Below are 20,356 nucleotides of genomic sequence, written 5' to 3'. Positions count from 1 at the left end.
CTCAGCCCCTGGCCCCCAGCCCAGCCCTGACTCCTTGGGAGATTCCCAAATTTCCCCAGAGAAGGCTCCCAGATGGTCCCCGATGCCGGCAGGATGCAGCCGGGATGGCTCCATGGGCCCTGTGCCCATCACTGCCCAGTGCTGGCAGCTGTGGGGGGGTAAAAGAAGGGCCCAGCTTGACCCCCCCCCCACCCCACTGTGCCTCTGCCAGCAGGGGGAGTGGAGGGGCTGGGAGGAGCTCAGCCCTTTCCCCACCCTGTGCTGATCAAATCAGGGGGAGGGGGCTGGGGGGACTCGGCTCTTTGCCCCCACCCCGTGCTGGTCCCAGCTTGACCCCCCCACACCCCACTGTGCCTTTGTCAGCAGAGGAAGGGGGTTGGAGGGACTCAGCCCTTTACCCCCTGTACTGATCCCAGCTTGACTCCCCCCCCCCCCACCCCGACTCTGCCTCTGCCAGCAGAGGGAGGGGGTTCGGGGCGGGGGGGGGGGGCTCAGCCCTTTCCCCCTCTCTACTGATCCCAGCTCTGCAGCACGAAGCAGGTTTGGGCCCCGTTGGGCACTCCCTGCCTATCTCTGTGCCCTGCTGCCCGCTCCTGGGTGCCCAGAAGCTCATCCCTGAGGTTCTCAAGTCCCTCCCCATCACCTCCAAGAGCTGCCAGCTCCATCCCCCCCCCCGCCCCCCCCCGCAGGAGCCAGGCCCAGGCTGGTGTTTTTCCAGCTTTTATTTTAAAAGTCATAATTGAAGCTTAACAAAATTTGACCCCATGACCGTTGTGGGAGCTCGGGGTGGGGGGGGGGGCCCGGGGAGGGGGCTTGGGGGGGCCTCGGTGGGCCCTGAGGAGCTGAACTCCTCTTCCCTCCCTTTTCTCACCCCCCCCCCGCCCCGTCCTGGGCCCTGCTTCCCCACCAGCTGCCAGCCCCTGGGGCTCCTCTGCTGGGCTCAGCAAACTGTGACCACAAAGCAACCTTAAAAGAGTGTTGGGGTAAGGGGGGGTGGAAAAAAAGGGGTTCCCACCACGGGTGGAGAGGGCCAGGAGAGTGAGGCAGGGGGCTGCAGGCCCAGGGACCCCCCCCCCCCCCCCCCCACTCCTACCCCCATCCCCCCACCTCATGTCCCCCTCCCCCAGGACAGACATGCAGGTGCTTATAAAAGACAGGCAGATGGAGGGGGTGAGGAGGAGAGGAGAGGGGTGTGAGGGAGGGGGCAGGGCTGTGCTGGAGCAGCTCCCCCCCCCCTCCCCCCCAGCTAGGATCTTCCCTCAGGACAAATAAAAAAGGTGGAGGCAGGGCAGGAGGTCAGGGGAAGCCATCATCATCATCCTCAGCCATCTCCTTGGCGAACTCCAGGTCCTGCTGCTCGCGCTCCCGGCGCTCCTGGGGGCAAAGCACAAGGCTGGAGGGGGTCTGGGGGCTGGTGCCAGCAGGGCAAGAGGCTGGAGGGGGCTCAGGGGAGGCATGGGGGCTGGTGACAGTGAGCTATGAGGCTGGAGTGGGCCCGGGGGGCACACAGGGGCTGGTGACAGCAGTGAGGTATGAAGCTGGAGGGGCCAAGAGTCTGGGGCCAGCAGGGCGTGAGGCTGAAGGGGGCCTAGGGAGCAAAAGGACTGGGGAGGGGCCAGGGGGTACAAGGGCTGGTGCCAGCAGGTCAAGAAGCTGGAGGGGACCACGGTGGCAAGAGGGCTGGTGCCAGCAGGGCATGAGGCTGGAGGGGGCCATGGGGACAGGAGGCTAGTGCCAGCAGGGCAAGAGGCTGAAAGAAGCCATGGGGACAGGAGGCTAGTGCCAGCAGGGCAAGAGGCTGAAAGAAGCCATGGGGACAGGAGGCTAGTGCCAGCAGGGCAAGAGGCTGAAAGAAGCCATGGGGACAGGAGGCTAGTGCCAGCAGGGCAAGAGGCTGAAAGAAGCCATGGGGACAGGAGGCTAGTGCCAGCAGGGCAAGAGGCTGAAAGAAGCCATGGGGACAGGAGGCTAGTGCCAGCAGGGCAAGAGGCTGAAAGAAGCCATGGGGACAGGAAGCTGGTGCCAGCAGGGCAAGAGGCTGGAGGGGGTTATGGGGACAAGAGGGCTGGAGGGGACCATGTGGGCAAGAGGCTGGAGGAGGCCCAGGGGGCACAAGGGTTGGTGCCAGCAGGACACATGAACTATGTGTCCTGGCACAGCAGGAACAGTCCCTGCCCCTAGACGACCTTTAAGGTCCCTTCCACCCCAACCCCTCCTGTGCTCCTCTGACACTCCTCTACCCTTCCCACCGGTGCCAAGGTCTCACCTCTGCGGACTCCAAGTCCTTGTTGTAAGATTTGGGTGGGAACCTCATGGCCTGGAAGACACAAAAAAACACCACCAAGAAAAGAAGGGGGAGGAACAGCTGTGAGCAGAGGAGGAGGAGGAGGAGCAGCTGAGAGCTGTGCCCCTGGGGGGCAGCTGTGCCCCCACCTTGACAGACATGTTGTGGATGTCGAGGCAGAAGGAGATGCGCTGGTGGAACGCCAGCTGCGGCTCCCGCGTCGAGTAGATGTCAATCATCTCCTTGGACTGGACGTAGCCCTTCTCATGGTTGATGCTGGCCTCAATCACACCATCCCGAATGGCCTGCAAGCCCCAGGGCATGTGGTCAGGGCACCCATTGTGTGCCCAAGGTGCCCATTGTGTGCCCAAGCCCCGGGAAGGAAGGAGCTGCCTGCAGCGACAGCAGCGATCGGTTTGGGATGCGGGAAGGGGACTTGGAGTAATCTGTGAGGGGTCAGCACACAAAGCCAGGGCCAAGGCAGCCTGGCAACAGGGGCTGTGAGCTGCCATCCTGAATGGCCTGCAAGCCCCAGGGCACCCACTGCTCGCCCAGGGTACCCACTGTGTGCCCAGGCCTGGGGAAGGGAGGAGCTGCCTGCTGCGACAGCAGCGTTTGGCTTGGGACATGGGAAGGTGACTTGGAGCAATCTGTGAGGGGTCACCACCTAAAGCCAGGACCAGGGCAGAGGCAGGCTGGCAGTGAGCTGCCATGTGAAATGGCCTGCAGGTCCCAGGGCATATGGTAAGGGCACTTACTGTGTGCCCAGGGTACCCACTGCATGCCCAGGCCTGGGGAAGGAAGGCAGCTGCCTGTAATGACAGCAGCGATTGGCTTGGGGTGCAGGAAGGGGGCTTGAAGCTCTCTGTAAGAGGTCACCACCTAAAGGCAAGCCCAGGGCAGAGGCAGCCTGGCAGCAGGAGCTGTGAGCTGCCATCCTGAATGGCCTGCAAGCCTCAGGGCACGTGGTCAGGACACCTATTTCTTGCCCAGGGTACCCACTGTGTGCCCAGGCCTGGGGAGGGGAGGAGCTGCCTGATGCGACAGCAGTGCTCAGTTTGGGATGCAGGAAAGGGACTTGGAGCAATCCATGAGGAGCTAAAGCCAGGGCCAAGCAGAGGCAGCCTGGCAGCAGGGGCTGTGAGCTGCCTGGCAGCAGGGGCTGTGAGCTGCCCGGCAGCAGGGGCTGTGAGCTGCCCGGCAGCAGGGGCTGTGAGCTGCCCGGCAGCAGGGGCTGTGAGCTGCCCGGCAGCAGGGGCTGTGAGCTGCCCGGCAGCAGGGGCTGTGAGCTGCCCGGCAGCAGGGGCTGTGAGCTGCCCGGCAGCAGGGGCTGTGAGCTGCCCGGCAGCAGGGGCTGTGAGCTGCCCGGCAGCAGGGGCTGTGAGCTGCCCTCAGAGGTCCCTTCCAACCCCCCCAGTTTGCCTGCAGGGAGGGAGCTGAATCCCCAACCCCCGGAGGGGTTTCAAAGCTGCAGAGAGGTGGTGCTGAGGGCCAGGAGTCAGCCCCAGCCCCGGGGAAGGCTGGAGCAGAGGAGCTGCCAGGGCTGTGCCAGCTGCCAGGGCAGTGCAGTGGCTCCAGGAGCTACCTTGGCCACGATGAACTCTGCATCCTCTGGGCTGTCCAGCTGCAGCTTCTGGGCGATGTCGGCCAGGGAGATGCGGGAGTAGGAGAGGCTGATCATGCGGACCCCTGCGGGGAGCAGCAGTGTGGAGCCCCCCCCGGGACAGCCAGCCCTAGGCCTGCCAAGCCCCTGGAGCTGGCTGTGGTGAGGTGGCCACGCAGTGTGCCAGCCTGCCAACCTGTCTTGATGACGTTGTGCCTCAGGCGGATGATCAGGGTGTAGGTGCCGTCGGCCTGGAACTTGTCCCCAAACTGGTCGAGGACTTGGTTGAACTTGGCCAGGTTGCCAGTCCTGACAGCTGGAGGAGAGAAGGTGCCCATGAGCAACGCTGCAGCTCCAAGCAGGGCTCTGGGCAATGAGTGAGAGCAGGGAATGAGAGGCAGGGCCGACTCCCAGGCTCCTCCTCTTAGGAGCGGCCTCTCTCCCCCAAGCCCAGCCTGCAGCTGAGTCCCACCAAGGGAGAGGAGAAACCTCCCTGGAGATGCTCCAGGCCAGGCTGGATGAGGCCTCGAGCAGGCTGTGCTGGTGGGAGATGTCCCTGCCCACGGTGGGGGCTTGGCACTGGCTAAGCTCAAAGATCCCTTCCCACCCAACCCATTCTGTGAAGGAATCTATGACAGAAACACCCTCCCCACACTCCCCACCCCCACTGCTCCCGTGGGGGGTGCTGAGCAGGGCCAGGGCCATACCCTGGGTCAGGAGGAAGTAGGGCATCAGCGACCGCTTGAGCGAGGGCTGCCGGAACTGCAGCCTGTCCGGGATCTCCCCCAGCAGCAGCTCCACCACGATCAGCAGCTTGTGCACCTGCAGCAGAGACAGAGAGAGCAGCCAGTCAGGCCCAGTACCTGGGAGCTCCTCTAGGGGGTGGGTTGGAAGGCAGCAGAGCCCCCAGGCTGCCCCTGCTCACCGTCTGCTTGAAGCCCACGGCCGTGTGCTGCGGAGCCTTGCGCAGGGCATTGGTCATGGTCCTGCGAGCCTCCGAGTACTCCAGCTGGATGGCCTTGATGCGCCCTGCAGGGTGCCCAGACAGCAGCTGAACCTCAACCAGACTCCCCTCTGTAGGCCTCCAAACCCTGCCTGGAAGCCTCCCTCCCCTTCCCTTCCATCTCCCACAGGTTTCTCTGCAGGCTCAGAGCCCTGCCCGTGGGGGTGCAGCGCGGCGCAGCGCCCGTGCAGCTCACCTGTGTAGTAGAGGTACCGAGCCCACTCGTTGTTGTTGGCCTGCTCAGGGAACACAGATTTGGAGACCAATTTCTCTGCCTGGTCGTAGAGGTTGTAGTGGAGGTAGTTCCTCAGCAGCAGGTTGAGCAGCGTGGCCTGCCCGTCCGCGTCGTGCCGCAGCGTGGCCGTGCGGAGCCGGGCGTGAAGGAAGCTGGCAGGGAGGCAGAGAGAGGGAGAGCACATCAGGGAGGAGGGAGAGGAGGAGGGGGGAGAGGAGGAGGGGGGAGAGGAGGAGGGGGGAGAGGAGGAGGGGGGAGAGGAGGAGGGGGGAGAGGAGGAGGGGGGAGAGGAGGAGGGGGGAGAGGAGGAGGGGGGAGAGGAGGAGGGGGGAGAGGAGGAGGGGGGAGAGGAGGAGGGGGGAGAGGAGGAGGGGGGAGAGGAGGAGGGGGGAGAGGAGGAGGGGGGAGAGGAGGAGGGGGGAGAGGAGGAGGTTGGGGAGGAGGACGGGGACAGGAGGAGGTTGGGGAGAGGAGGAGATGGGGGAGAGGAGGAGGATGGGGACAGGAGGAGGTTGGGGAGAGGAGGTGGGGGAGAGGAGGAGGATGGGGAGAGGAGGAGGTTGGGGAGAGGAGGAGGATGGGGAGAGGAGGAGGTGGGGGAGAAGAGGAGGATGGGGACAGGAGGAGGTTGGGGAGAGGAGGTTGGGGAGAGGAGGAGGGGGGAGAGGAGGAGGGGGGAGAGGAGGAGGGGGGAGAGGAGGAGGGGAGGGGGGAGAGGAGGAGGGGGGAGAGGAGGAGGGGGGAGAGGAGGAGGGGGGAGAGGAGGAGGGGGGAGAGGAGGAGGGGGGAGAGGAGGAGGGGGGAGAGGAGGAGGGGGGAGAGGAGGAGGGGGGAGAGGAGGAGGGGGGAGAGGAGGAGGGGGGAGAGGAGGAGGGGGGAGAGGAGGAGGGGGGAGAGGAGGAGGGGGGAGAGGAGGAGGGGGGAGAGGAGGAGGGGGGAGAGGAGGAGGGGGGAGAGGAGGAGGGGGGAGAGGAGGAGGGGGGAGAGGAGGAGGGGGGAGAGGAGGAGGGGGGAGAGGAGGAGGGGGGAGAGGAGGAGGGGGGAGAGGAGGAGGGGGGAGAGGAGGAGGGGGGAGAGGAGGAGGGGGGAGAGGAGGAGGGGGGAGAGGAGGAGGGGGGAGAGGAGGAGGGGGAGAGGAGGAGGAGATGAGGAGGGAGGAGGAGGGGGGAGAGGAGGAGGAGGAGGAGGAGGGGGGAGAGAAGGAGGAGAGGAGGGGGGGAAGAGGAGAGGAGGAGGGGGGAGAGGAGGAGGGGGGAGAGGAGGAGGGGGGAGAGGAGGAGGGGGGAGAGGAGGAGGGGGGAGAGGAGGAGGGGGGAGAGGAGGAGGGGGGAGAGGAGGAGGGGGGAGAGGAGGAGGGGGGAGAGGAGGAGGGGGGAGAGGAGGAGGGGGGAGAGGAGGAGGGGGGAGAGGAGGAGGGGGGAGAGGAGGAGGGGGGAGAGGAGGAGGGGGGAGAGGAGGAGGGGGGAGAGGAGGAGGGGGGAGAGGAGGAGGGGGGAGAGGAGGAGGGGGGAGAGGAGGAGGGGGGAGAGGAGGAGGGGGGAGAGGAGGAGGAGGGAGAGGAGGAGGAGGGAGAGGAGGAGGAGGGAGAGGAGGAGGAGGGAGAGGAGGAGGAGGGAGAGGAGGAGGGGGGAGAGGAGGAGGAGGGAGAGGAGGAGGAGGGAGAGGAGGAGGAGGGAGAGGAGGAGGAGGGAGAGGAGGAGGAGGGAGAGGAGGAGGAGGGAGAGGAGGAGGAGGGAGAGGAGGAGGAGGGAGAGGAGGAGGAGGGAGAGGAGGAGGAGGGATGGAAGGAGGAGGGAGAGGAGGAGGAGGGATGGAAGGAGGAGGGAGAGGAGGAGGAGGGATGGAAGGAGGAGGGAGAGGAGGAGGAGGGATGGAAGGAGGAGGGAGAGGAGGAGGAGGGAGAGGAGGAGGAGGGAGAGGAGGAGGAGGGAGAGGAGGAGGGGGGAGAGGAGGAGGGGGGAGAGGAGGAGGAGGGAGAGGAGGAGGAGGGAGAGGAGGAGGCGGGAGAGGAGGAGGAGGGAGAGGAGGAGGAGGGAGAGGAGGAGGAGGGAGAGGAGGAGGAGGGAGAGGAGGAGGAGGGAGAGGAGGAGGAGGGAGAGGAGGAGGAGGGAGAGGAGGAGGAGGGAGAGGAGGAGGAGGGAGAGGAGGAGGAGGGAGAGGAGGAGGAGGGAGAGGAGGAGGAGGGAGAGGAGGAGGAGGGAGAGGAGGAGGAGGGAGAGGAGGAGGAGGGAGAGGAGGAGGAGGGAGAGGAGGAGGAGGGAGAGAAGGAGGAGGGAGAGGAGGAGGAGGGAGAGGAGGAGGAGGGAGAGGAGGAGGGGGGAGAGGAGGAGGAGGGAGAGGAGGAGGAGGGAGAGGAGGAGGAGGGAGAGGAGGAGGAGGGAGAGGAGGAGGAGGGAGAGGAGGAGGAGGGAGAGGAGGAGGAGGGAGAGGAGGAGGAGGGAGAGGAGGAGGAGGGAGAGGAGGAGGAGGGAGAGGAGGAGGAGGGAGAGGAGGAGGAGGGAGAGGAGGAGGAGGGAGAGGAGGAGGAGGGAGAGGAGGAGGAGGGAGAGGAGGAGGAGGGAGAGGAGGAGGAGGGAGAGGAGGAGGAGGGAGAGGAGGAGGAGGGAGAGGAGGAGGAGGGAGAGGAGGAGGAGGGAGAGGAGGAGGAGGGAGAGGAGGAGGAGGGAGAGGAGGAGGAGGGAGAGGAGGAGGAAGAGCCTTGCTTGCTGGGGCATGCAGGATTGAGGTCAGGGTGAGCTCAAGGGCAAGGACCCAGCCCCTACCTCCTGACCACATCGAGTTTGTTGAGGAACTCGTAGATGCGGGAGTGGTAGTAGTAACACTTTGCCACCACCAGGTCCAGGGCCCGGCGGTTCTGGGAGCTGATCTTCTGCATCAGATCATCAGATACCTTCTGAGCCTGCAAGAGGGGCAAAAAGGTCAGAGCAGAGGAGGAAACTGCTGCCCAGAAGGGCAGAGAGGCTGCAAAGAGCTGAAAGCAAAGTGAGAGCATGAAGCCGCAGGGCCCCCCCAAGGCTCTCCAGGCCCTGCCTGGCACAGGAGCACCACAAGGAGAGCTCAGGGCAGCTCAGGGCACCTCACCTCGGGGTAGCTCAGGGCACCTCACCTCGGGGTATCGTTTGCTGTTCATCAGGTAGATGACAAGGAGCAGCTGCAGGTAGGTCTCTACCTCTGGCAGCAGAGGGGCTGAGGCTGCCTTCCCTGTCCGCGGGCGAAACTGCAGCTCAGCTTCTGTGTCCATGGACTGGGGGAGAGAGAGATGTGCTGGAGCCCTCCCAGTGCCCCTCAGCCTGGCACCAGTGCACCTCTGCCTGCAGTGTGACCACAGAGCCAGCCCAGGCTGCTGACACTACAGCTCCACCCCTGCCAAGAGCTGCAGCTCATTTCACACACAGTCCCCAGCAGCTGCATGTCCCTGGCGCCCCCAAGCCCCTGCTGTTCCCAGTGCCCTCCCAGCCCTGCACAGCAGCACTCTGGGGACAGCTTGGGGCAGCAGAATCCTAGAACCCAGCAGGCTGGCAGAGAGCTCCAAGCTCCCCCAGCCCAACCTAGCACCCAGCCCTGCCCAACCAACCACACCATGGCACTCAGTGCCCCAGCCAGGCTTGGCCTCAACACCTCCAGCCATGGGCACTGCACCACCTCTCTGGGCAGCCCATTCCAGTGCCAATCACTCTCTCTGCCAGGAGCTTCCTCCTCCCATCCAGCCTGAGCCTGCCCTGCCACAGCTTCAGCCTGGGTCCCCTTCTTCTGTTGCTGTTTGCCTGGCAGCAGAGCCCAACCCCACCTGGCTACAGCCTCCCTGCAGGCAGCTGCAGGCAGCAATGAGCTCTGCCCTGAGCCTCCTCTGCTGCAAGCTGCACCCCCCCAGCTCCCTCAGCCTCTCCTCACAGGGCTCTGCTCCAGGCCCCTCCCCAGCCTTGCTGCCCTGCTCTGGGCACCTGCCAGCACCTCAGCAGCTCTCTGCAATGGAGGAGCCCAGAGCTGGACACAGCACTCCAGGGGTGGCCTGAGCAGTGCTGAGCACAGGGGCACAAGAACCTCCCTGCTCCTGCTGCCCACACTGCTCCTCAGCCAGCCCAGGATGCCATTGGCTCTGCTGCCCACCTGGGCACTGCTGCCTCCTCTGCAGCTCCTCTCTCACAGCACCCCCAGGGCCCTCTCTGCCTGCCTGCTCTCAGCCACTCTGGCCCCAGCCTGCAGTGCTGCTTGGGGTTGCTGTGGCCCAAGTGCAGAACCTGCCCTTGGTCTTCTTCAGTCTCCTCCCCTTGGCCTCTGCCCACCCATGCAGCCTGTCCAGGTCCCTCTGCAGGGCTCTCCTACCCTCCAACAGCTCCACACTGCTCCTAGCTTGGTGCCAGCTGCACACTCACTCAATGCCCTGCTCCAGATTGTCACCAACAATACTAAACAGGACTGCACCCAGCACTGACTCCTGGGGCACACCACTGCTGCCAGCTGGATGTGGCACCATTCACCACCCCTCTCTGTGCCCAGCCCTGCAGCCAGTTCTTGACCCATTTCAGAGTGAACTTGTCCCAGCCAGGAGCTGCCTGTGGCAAACAGCACCAAAGCCTTTGCCCAAGTCAGGGTCAACTCCATCCGCAGCCTGCCCCGCGTTCACCAGGGTGGGTAACCCGAGGACAGCAGCTGGTCCCCCATAGCAGCTGGTCCCCTCTGGCTCCATACCTCCTCCAGGAAGGCCAGGAGGAAGTCCCTGAGGGCGCTGTTGGCGGTGAAGAAGCCGCTGATGGCTTTGTGCAGCACGTTGGAGTTGAGGCGGCGGGAGGTGGAGGGCAGCGCCCGCAGGGCACGCAGCACGTAGCGAGGCTCCTTCCCGGACACTGCCTTCTCCAGCTGCTTCACATGCTCCTTGATGTCTGCACAAACAAGGGATGTGCCATCAGCCTGGGTACCCCCCCCCAGGCCCCTCCCAGAGCTGTTCTGCTGCTGTTCAGTGACCTCAGCGTCACAGGCGACCTGCCCTGCACAACCTGTGGCTGGCCCTGCTCAGAGCAAGGGGCTGGAGAAGGCTCCTCCAGAGGTCGCTTCCTCCTAATTCCCTCTGTGCAGGCCTGCGAGGTGCCAGCCACAGCATGTCCGCAGCTCCCCCTGGCCCTCGCTGGGACCCTCCAGAGCTTTCCCCATAAGCATCCCTCGCAGCTCCCCCTGGCCCTCGCTGGGACCCTCCAGAGCTTTCCCCATAAGCATCCCTCGCAGCTCCCCCTGGCCCTCGCTGGGACCCTCCAGAGCTTTCCCCATAAGCATCCCTCGCAGCTCCCCCTGGCCTTCGCTGGGACCCTCCAGAGCTTTCCCCATAAGCATCCCTCGCAGCTCCCTTTCCTCAGAGCGAGCTCACAGTCCCCTTTGCCAACATCCTTCCCACTACTGACCCCCAAAAAGGCAGCTCCGCACTCCCCTTCCTCTACAGACACCCCCCACAGCCCCGGGGCTCATCATCCCCCCCCCGGCCCCGGGGCTCATCATCCCCCCCCCCCGGCCCCGGGGCTCATCATCCCCCCCCCCGGCCCCGGGGCTCATCATCCCCCCCCCCGGCCCCGGGGCTCATCATCCCCCCCCCGGCCCCGGGGCTCATCATCCCCCCCCCCGGCCCCGGGGCTCATCATCCCCCCCCCGGGCCCCGGGGCTCATCATCCCCCCCCCCGGCCCCGGGGCTCATCATCCCCCCCCCCCGGCCCCGGGGCTCATCATCTCCCCCCCCGGCCCCGGGGCTCATCATCTCCCCCCCCGGCCCCGGGGCTCATCATCCCCCCCCCCCGGCCCCGGGGCTCATCATCTCCCCCCCCGGCCCCGGGGCTCATCATCCCCCCCCGGCCCCGGGGCTCATCATCCCCCCCCGGGCCCCGGGGCTCATCATCCCCCCCCCCCGGCCCCGGGGCTCCTGCCGCTTCCCTGTTCCCCAGGCAGAGCTGCCCTTGGTCCCTCTCTCTGCCGCCAGCCCCCAGGCGGCGCTCCCCACAGCACATGCCCGTTACCCTCCATCCCCCTCCTCCACCCCGAGACCCCTCCCCGCTACCTCCCACCACAGGGACCCCTCTCCGGTGCCCTCCTACCCTCCCCCCACCCCTCACCCTCCAACGTGATGGCGTCAAGCTCTCGCTGCGGCTGCTTTTCCCCAGCCGTTTCGGCCGCCGCCGTTGACGCCGTGGTGGCGGCCGCTTCCTCCTGCATCTCCACGTCGGGAGGTGCCGGCGGCGGCCCCTCGGGGGGGGCCTTGGCCTTGTCGCCGCGGCGGCGGGAGGCTCCCTCCTGCTTCATGGCCGGGCGCGCCGGGCCGGCCGTGACACTGCAACAAGCGCGGCGCACGCCGGGAGTCGCCAGGCAGAACCAGCCGCGGGCGGCCTCGCCGCCAGGCCCGCGCAGTCGAGCACCGAGCTACCCGCACCGTTCGGCTCCTCCCGCCGCGCTCGCTCGGCTATTTCCGTGCCGCCCTCGGGTGTTTCCGACAGGCGCTGAGGGCTTCCCGCCCCCCGGCTCGGTTCTTCCCGCCCCTCCCGCGGCGCATGCGCGGCTGCTCCTCGCCGGTCGCTCTGAGGCGAGGTGTGAGGCCGCCGCGGCGCCGCCCCGGGAAGCGGTGTCTGGGCCCCGGGCCGCTGCTTCCGAGGGCTCGGGGCGGCTGCTGAGCTCCCCACGTCCTGACGGTGCCCCCGGAGCCATTGGTGGGTGGCGCTAGGTGAGCAGCGCTGCCCTTGGCCGTGGGAGACGGAGCGCAGCTGGGCCCTGGGGCTGAGAGGATCCAGGCCTGGAGCCCCGAGGCGGAGCAGAGCCTCCGGGCAGGCAGCGCCGCTGAGAGGCTGCTTGAGAAGTGGGCACTGAGGAGGTGCAGTTGCTCGGTAAGGGAAGAGTCTCTTTATTTGTAAAGCAGTCGTCAAAGCATTTGTCACCCGATTCGGGAGCCTGTGCCAGGCCTTTCCCTGAGGGGTCTTAGTGTGGGCTGGAGGAGCTCTTTGACTCCTGCGAATGCTCCCAAGACCCCTCAGCTTCCTCACGTTCAGCACCTTCCTGGGTTGTTTGGCCTGCAGCAGAGGAGGCTCAGGGCAGAGCTCATTGCTGCCTGCAGGGAGGCTGTAGCCAGGTGAGGTTGGGCTCTGCTGTCAGGCCCCCAGGGCCAGAACAAGGGGACCCAGGCTGAAGCTGTGGCAGGGCAGGCTCAGGCTGGATGTGAGGAGGAAGTTCCTGGCAGAGAGAGTGATTGGCACTGGAATGGGCTGCCCAGGGAGGTGGTGCAGTGCCCATGGCTGGAGGTGTTGAAGCCAAGCCTGGCTGGGGGCACTGAGTGCCATGATCTGGTTGATTGGCTTAGGGCTGGGTGCTAGGTTGTGCTGGGTGAGCTTGGAGCTCTCTCCCAACCTGCTTGATTCTGATTCCTGAGCCCCAGGTGAATGGCAGAGGTGAGCAGGCTGAGGGCATTCCTGCTGCTTAATTTCTTTGTGCCTTTTTCATCCCTTGAGCAGCTGTGTGCTGATGCTTTGGAGGGGATCCAGGCTCACACGAAGTGCAGCTGACAGGCTTGAAGTTCTTGGGGCTACTGCATGAGTGAATGCCACTCTGCATTCATGGGGGAGGAAAGAAAAGTCACTTTTTGTATCCAACTTCTGCCTTCCATAAGGAGTTTTCTTGCCTTAAAGCTGATTCCCTACTCTTTACAAAGCAGCACTAAGCATGAACCAGGAGTGTGTCACCCCAGAAGGCATAAAGGTTAGAGAGAGAGAAACTGGACAGCAGTAAGAGGCTTTCAGCTACGTTGTCACAGTGATTCCCTTTAAATCAGCCCCTAAGCTGCTCTGGGTTACTCAGCAGGTCAAGGATGTACAGAGATGCATACAGGGCTGCCAGAGCTGGGAAGGCTTTTGCTGTCCAGGGAGCAGATCCATCTTCTTTCAGTGTCATCCCACTCTTCTCAAGCATGGCTGTGATCAGTGCTTGTTCCTCTTGTGAGCAGGAGAGCATGAAGGAGGCCATGTCAAAAGGTAGCCACATCTCCTCCTGTGCCAGGATGCCTGAAACCTTCACAGCCAGAAGAAACAAAGCCAAGTCAGTATTTTAATGCTCCTGTCTGTGGAAGGTGTTCAAGAAATGAGCTCTTGGACTTGTGAGGTGCTTTGGTGTCTTTCCAAGTGCATGAAATACACTTGGAAAGTCCATGTAAACACGTGGGCCTTCTCCCACTGAAGGGTTATTGAGCTCCTGTGTAGCCTCTTCCCAGTTTCTGGTGAATTTGGTGTGTCCAGAAGTCACAGAATGGTTTGGGTTGGAAGGAAGCTTAAAGATCATCCAGTTCCAATCCCTCTGCTATGGGCAGGGACACCTCCTGCTAGACCAAGTCGCTCAAGGCCCCACCCAGCATGGCTGTGAACATTTCCACTACCTTCAACATCACCTAAATGTTGCTTTAGTTGGAATACCACCCCCCTGCCCCTTCATTGTTAGCCTAAATGATGTTGTGCTCTCACCATCTGAAGCTGCTGAGACACCATCTTTTTGTCCAAGGACTCCAGCAGCAGCAGCAGCTGATCCTCTGTTAGCTCTGTGGAATTAAACCAGGTTTGGATCAGAAGAACTCCTCCAGTGCCCCAGGGACAACTGGTGGGATGTGAGGGCTGCCCATTGCTTGTCTCAGTCCTTCAGATGGTCCAGTGCAGAGGCCAAGGGGCTGAGGAGAGGCTTAAGCCTCACCTGTCCTGGTGCAGGAGGCTATTCCCCTCCAAGGACAGGACCCTGCACTTGTTGAACTTTGTGAGGCCCCTCTCAACTCTGCAGCCTGTCCATGTCTTTGCTGAATGGCAACACAGCCTGATGGACTCTCAGCCACTCCTCCCAGCTCATGCCATCAGCAAACTGCCTGAGGGTCCACTCTGTCCCTTCATCAAGTCATTAAGGGTGCTGAAACAGACTGGACCCAGTCCTGACCCTTGAGGAACACCTAATCCACCTCCCCTTCCACCAGCTGAGAAAAGGCTTTCTGTCAGCCCTCTGCCAGTCCCTCATGCTTCTGAAGTTTCCTTACTCTGCCAGTCCTGTTGGTGGGAATGTTCTTGACATCATCTGCTGGAGTTGTGTGTTCAAGGGGCAGGACCAACCTTACCTTCCAAAGCATCAAGAGTGTAGGCAATGGCTTCTGCCAGCCTGGAACGTTCTGGAGAGTGCTGTAAGATGCTCAGCAGCTCTTCTAAGTCTGGGTTTGCTGTTTGCAGCTCACAGCTCTCAGCTCCATCTAGAACTGCATCCATCTAGGGGAGCAAGAAAGAGGAAGGTCAGGATTTCACAGGAGAGGCAGCTGCTGATCCCTTCTGGTCACAGAATCTGTGATTCCCCTTTCTCAGGTGCTCATTTGGCTGTCAGTGAGGCTTTAGCATCCACAGCAGCTCCAGTTAGCACATGAGATGGAAATGGCTTTGACCTCCAGGCTGGGCTATGTTCAGGATGGCTCTGTTCTGAGCACCTTCTTCTGTGTGTGGTCCTGGAGCCCAGAGAGATGTGGCCAGGGAAGGAATTTGGTGTGGCCCAGGAGAGGTGACTCCTTGGGCAAGGTCAGGGAGGTCTGTGATGCTCTGTCAGCTCTATTTACAAATCCTGGCAGTGAGGAGAACCTGACTTACTGTGTGGCTCAGCTCTTCAAAGAGGTTCCTGTCTCTCATTACAGCTTTGATGGCCTTTAAAAATGTGGCAGGCAGATTAGGAGCCAACCTCAGGTGCAGAACTCCATAGCTGCTTTGTACTTCTCTCCTCAGTGCATCAAATTTTCTTGCTGTTGGAGCTGCAAAGCAGAAAGAGTCCAAACATCACTGCTGAGCTGGATGATGCTGCAGGAGGTTGGCTCAGCTTAGACTTTAAACCATTCCAAAAGCAAAGTGCAGTTTGGAGTGGGACAGTTGTCCTGTCTTGGGTGCCAGCCAGTGCCCTGCAGCAGACAGGTGGTTCCTCTTGGTCCTGGGAGGTTCTACCTTACCCATGAGTGCTTTCCTGAGTACAGGCTGATCCTGATGCCTTCCTGTGCTGTCAGACACAAACTTGGATGTCACTCTTGATGGGAAATACTGCAGCTCTGCAGTGGCAGCAAGAGGACAGTGCTGAGTGAGGAGGACACCTCACACACCATGACAGAATGCATCAGGTTGGGAGGAGCCCTCAAAGGTCTGCCCAACCCCCCCCCCCTACAGGGACATCTTGCAGGATCACAGCACGGTAGGGGCTGGAAGGGACCTCTGAAGATCGAGTCCAACCCCCTCCCGTGCCAGGGCAAGATCACCTAGGGCAGGTCACACAGGAACATGTCCAGCTGAGCCTTGAAAGTCTGCAGAGATGGAGACTCCAGCACCTCCCTGGGCAGCCTCTTCCAATCCCTGACCACTCTGCAGCAAGGAAATGTTTTCTCATCCCCAACTTAAGCCTCTCCTGGCACAATTTCAGGCCATTTTGCTCTCTTCCTGTCACCTACCTGAGCAGGTCCCTGCGGCCCTGCAGGTGGCCTTAGGGTGGCCATGAGGCTGGATGATACCTCAGAAAATGTATTTTCCCCCCTTTCTGTGCTGTCTCTTGGAGGGGAGGGTTGGGGTCTTGTGGCAGGAACTTACCCCAGGAGCCATTGCTGATGGCCAGCTGGAGGGCCCTGAAAGCCAGGGTGCAGCCCTTGGGGATGGTGATGCTCTGTTTGCTCTCCTGGGCACCCTGGACAATGATAAAAGTGCTGTTGCCAGGTCTGGGTGCCACAAAGACACCACTGAGCCTAAAGAGAAATCAAACCTTGGCAGAAAACTTGGCATAGAGCTGAGCCAAGAGGCTGCCCTCTGCCTCGGTGGACTCCTGGTAGTTGGCTTCCTCTGAGGTTTCTATGGACTCATGAACCAGGTACAGGTTCTGGTCTGCTCTCTGGAGCTGCTGGATGAAGGAGTGCTCCATGTTGACCTTCCTGAATGAGAGAAGGTTGCAGTGTCCTGGCTGCCACTTCTCACACCTGAGTCTGCTCAGGGGTAGAAGCTTCTTGTTTGTGTCCTTCCTCCTGGTAGGACACAGGATCACAGAGTCCTGGCTTGGAAGAGCCCAAGCTCACCTAGCTCAGCTTTAGACCCAGCCCCAGCCCACCACTAAAGCATGTCCCTAAGCAGCAAATATCACAACAGCAAAGGCTTTTGGGGGGCAAAAAAAGGTGGCAGAAAATGGGCTGTGGTTCTTGTGCCCTTCCCCTTCTGCTCCAGCAGGGCACCCACAGCAGCTTGCCCTGCAGCTCAGTGCCCAGGGAGGGTTGGAAGCTCTCCACACAAGGAGACTCCACAGCCTCTCTGGGCAGCCTGCTCCAGGCCTCCAGCACCCACACACCAAACAAGTTTCTCCTCCTGTCCAGGTGGAACTTCCTAAGGTCCATTTTGTGCCTGCTTCCCCTTGCCCTGTTGTTGGGCTCTCAAGTGTTTATGTTGGCTGTTGAGGACCCATCGAGCTGGAGTGGGCTGCAGGAGGGTGCCCAGTGGGCACCATGGGATCTCCCTTACCTTTCTGCTCTCACTGCGTCGAGCTGTGGCACTGGGATGTGGTTCTTCTGCAGCTTGATGGTCCACCCTTTGGAGGAGGAGGCAGCTCCTTTGATCTCCATGCTCGTGGAGTCCATGCTGATGTTTAGGCTCCCATCCACCCTGTCCTTGGTGGTTTTCTGGACTGTGAACTGCTGTGCAGCCTGAGTGGCTCCAATGGGCAAGGGGGAGCCTGCAATGACCTCAGGAGTTAGCTCCACCTGCACAGGGCTCCCTGGAAGAAATTCAGGCCCAAGGGATCCAGAGTGCTCTGTCTGAGGAGGTGGTGGCACCTGTGGGCTTTACCTGGGTTTTTGTCCCCTCCTGCAGGCAGCAGCACATCCTCCAGCCTGTACCAGGTCTGTTTGTAGCAGGGGGCTGGCTGGAACATGGCTTTTCTTTTTCTCCTCACTAAGCAGAGGGGTTGGAAGTGCTCATGGTCCAAGATGCTGGAAACTGGGACCAGGTCTCCTCCTGGATCCATCTGATTCACTATGGACTGGGTGACCTTCTTAAACATCCTGCTGGGGCTGGGTGTGCCTTAGGGAAAGAGGCTGGGATGAGATAAGCAAAATGACTTCATTATGATCATAAGGTTGGAACAAAAGGCATTCACTAGGAAGAATTTGTCCAGATGGAGAATGACTTCCCCCAGAACCCCCCATTAGTACTAGGACTAACTTAGAGAGCTGGGAAGGGAGCATCTAAGGAAATTCCATAAGGACAAGTGGGAATTCGTACACCTGGGGAGGAGGAGGCTGATGGATCAATACAGGGTGGGGGCTGAGCTGTTGGAGAGCAGCTCTAGGGAAGTGGATTTGAGAGTCCTGATGGGCAGCAGCATGCCCAGGAGCCAGCAATGTGCCCTCTTGGCCAGGAAGGCCAAGGGCATCCTGGGGTGCATCAAGAGGAGTGTGGGCAGCAGGATGAGGGAGGCTCTCCTGATCTTCTGCTCTGCCCTGCTGAGGCCACATCTGGAGAACTGGGTCCAGTTCTGGGCCTCCTTCTGGAGGAGGACCTCAGGGAACTGCTGGAGAGGGCACAGCAAAGGGCTGCAAAGATGCTGAGGGGAACTGGAACAGCTCTGTGAGGAGGAGAGGCTGAGTTTGGGCTGCAGAGCCTAAAGAAGAGCAGCCTGAGGGGGTCTGAGCAGTGCTGAGCAATCCTTCAAGGGTGGGTGGCAGCAGGATGGGGCCAGGCTGCTGTCAGTGGTGCCCAGTGCCAGGACAAGGGGCAATGGGCACAGAGTGGAACAGGAGAAGTTCCATCTGAACATGAGGAGAAGCTTCTGGAACTGAAGGGTGCTGAGCCCTGGAGCAGGCTGCCCAGAGAGGTGCTGGAGTCTCCATCTCTGGAGAGCTTCCAGCCCCACCTGGCTGTGCTCCTGAGTGCCCTTCTCTAGCTGCCCCTGCCCTGGCAGGGAGCTTGGACTGGATGTGCTCCAGAGGTCCCTTCCAATTCCCAATGCACCAAGTGATGGAATCCAGCAGAGCAAGGAGCCTGCAGCCCACACATGGGCCCCTCACAGGTGCCACACCCTGAGTGAGTGGCACAAACTCTCTGCTCCCAGTGCTGGGCCACGGAGCACAGAAATGTGTGGCACTGCTCAAGGAGAGGTAACAAAAGCACCTCCAGAAACATGAAGTTGTTCCCTTGGCTACGAGTTGGAGCTCTCAGAGGTTAGGAAGATCCTCTTCAACCAGGGCACACTGCTCCTCATCCCCACACACTGCTGCTCATCCCAGCAGATCACAGGTATAAATGAATCCCAAGATCCCATCATGGTAGGGTGGGAATGGACCTCTGGAGCTCACCCACTCCAACCCCTCTGCTCCAGCTCTCTCTGGAGAGCTTCCAACCCCACTTGCATGTGTTCCTGAGTGACCTTTAGGTGACCCTGCCCTGGCAGGGTCTTGAACTGGATGACCTTCAGAGGTCCTTTCCAACCCCTGCCGTTCATAATTGTCCTTGCCAGACCTGGCTCCTTACCCTGGGCCCTGTCATGATCACCTTGCTCTGATGTAGGTCTAAAACTTAAAAAGCTTCAGCAGCTTCTTGCTGGTTTCTGTTGCTTCCTCTCTTCCTGTGCCACTTAGTCCTGGCAGTCAGGAGGGGATTTTGGGCTCGTTTTGAAACAAAAGAATTGCAGAAATTAGTTTGTCCAAGCCTTGCTGATAGGAAGTGAAATTGCTGAGGGGTGAGCAGGGTAGGGGTGAGAGAAAGGGAGAAAGTTTATTCCATGGCAGATTCCTCCCCCCAAACCCACTCTCCAGCTGAGCTATGTGGGAATGTCCTGGTGTGCTCTGCCTGTATCCCCAGCAGAGCAGGCTCTGGAAGAAGAGGAAACCAAATTGCTGTTGGTTTCCTCTTGTGGCTTCTTTTTGCCCCAAAATTTCAGGTTTGCTTCTTGTTTTGTTAGATGTGATGAAGAACTTTGAGCTGCAAGTGAAGAACCTTCTTGAATTTCATTGAGGAGGAGAAAAGAGTTCACCTCTGCCCCTCCTCTGTCAGGTCTGGTCAGGGAAGAGGTGCTGAGCCCAGAATTCCAGCATGTGAGGTTGGAAGGGATCTCTGGGGATCATCCAGGCCAAACCCCCCTGCTCCAGCAGGGCACCCACAGTAGCTTGTCTGGGAGCACAACGGCCAGGTGGGGTTGGAAGCTCTCCAGAGGACACTCCACAGCCTCTCTGGGCAGCCTGCTCCCCATTTCTGGCTCAGAGGGGTGGGCAGGGCATTGCCTCCCCTCTCCCTAACGTCCCTCAGGGGTCTTCACTTAGCCTGAGTCTTCCAGAAAGCAGGAAGAGCTCCATCCCAAAGGATACAGTACATGACAGAGCTGTGTGGTTAGCTGCGTGGATCCCTTTAGTAGCACCTACAGGACTCACTCTGTTGGGAGACTTCCAAAAGGAAGAAACCCCCCTCCAAGAACACCTTCCAACCACTCTGTCTCACCTCTCTTCCCTACCCCAAGCTCCCGAAGCTGTACTTGCCTGTGTGGAGTGCCTGGGATCTCCTCTGTGGTAGGACAGGGCACAGGACAGTGGCTGTGCCCCGCAGAGAGGTGGCCTCGGAGCAGGCGTGGGCTGGGAAATGCTCTCTGCCCGCCCCTCTGCTGCCAGATCCGGAAGCAGCTGCGAGGAGAGGGCACACACAAAACAAAAAGCAGAGCCTTGGGCAATTCTTCTTCCCAGAAGTGGCTGTCATTGACTCTGGTCAGCGTGGTCTGAGCTGGCAGGGCTGGGTGGCTTCAGCTGGTTTCCCAGCTGAGTTGTTTCGGTTTCAGTCTGGTTTTGCTTTCATTCAGTGGTGCCCAGGGACAAGAGGCAATGGGTACAAACTGGACCCCAGGAGGTTCCATGTGAGCAGGAGGAAAAATTGGGTTGGTGTGAGGGTGCAGGAGGCCTGGAACAGGCTGCCCAGAGAGGTTGTGGAGTCTCCTTGTGTGGAGAGCTTCCACTCCCCCCCACTAGGCATTGTGCTGCTGGGCAAGCTGCTGTGGGTGCCCTGCTGGAGCAGAGAGGTTGGAGTGTGTGAGCTCCAGAGGTCCATTCCCACCCCACCATGATGGGATCTTGAGATTCATTTATACCTCTGATCTGTTGGGATGAGCAGCAGTGTGTGGGGATGAGCAGCAGTGGGTTGGGATGAGCAGCAGTGTGCCCTGGTTGAAGAGGATCTTCCTAACCTCTGAGAGCTCCAAGGGAAC

The 20,356-nt window shown here is 61.4% G+C and overlaps 2 protein-coding genes across 2 annotated transcripts; both read right to left on the bottom strand.

The window, feature by feature from the left end:
- Nucleotides 1-707: 707 nt before the first annotated feature.
- PSMD3 (proteasome 26S subunit, non-ATPase 3) lies at nucleotides 708-11,535 on the bottom strand. Its single transcript, XM_064174330.1, has 12 exons — nucleotides 11,218-11,535; nucleotides 9,815-10,005; nucleotides 8,232-8,369; nucleotides 7,888-8,024; nucleotides 5,087-5,277; nucleotides 4,813-4,916; nucleotides 4,595-4,709; nucleotides 4,084-4,203; nucleotides 3,870-3,973; nucleotides 2,434-2,589; nucleotides 2,267-2,317; nucleotides 708-1,374 (listed from the first exon to the last, which is right to left on the bottom strand). The coding sequence occupies exons 1-12, from the start codon at nucleotides 11,402-11,404 to the stop codon at nucleotides 1,297-1,299; spliced, it is 1,572 nt and encodes a 523-aa protein (XP_064030400.1). The 5' UTR covers nucleotides 11,405-11,535; the 3' UTR covers nucleotides 708-1,296.
- A 442-nt stretch (nucleotides 11,536-11,977) lies between these two features.
- GSDMA (gasdermin A) lies at nucleotides 11,978-17,189 on the bottom strand. The gene is made up of 9 exons (XM_064174236.1): nucleotides 16,957-17,189; nucleotides 16,633-16,843; nucleotides 15,890-16,055; nucleotides 15,721-15,814; nucleotides 15,096-15,191; nucleotides 14,746-14,903; nucleotides 14,232-14,376; nucleotides 13,600-13,673; nucleotides 11,978-13,153 (listed from the first exon to the last, which is right to left on the bottom strand). The coding sequence occupies exons 1-9, from the start codon at nucleotides 17,168-17,170 to the stop codon at nucleotides 12,914-12,916; spliced, it is 1,398 nt and encodes a 465-aa protein (XP_064030306.1). The 5' UTR covers nucleotides 17,171-17,189; the 3' UTR covers nucleotides 11,978-12,913.
- Nucleotides 17,190-20,356: the final 3,167 nt, after the last annotated feature.

This window comes from Pogoniulus pusillus, chromosome 40 (genome assembly GCF_015220805.1).
Source record: "Pogoniulus pusillus isolate bPogPus1 chromosome 40, bPogPus1.pri, whole genome shotgun sequence".
Taxonomy (NCBI): Eukaryota; Metazoa; Chordata; class Aves; order Piciformes; family Lybiidae; genus Pogoniulus; species Pogoniulus pusillus.
This window is presented reverse-complemented; position numbering and strand designations above follow the sequence as displayed.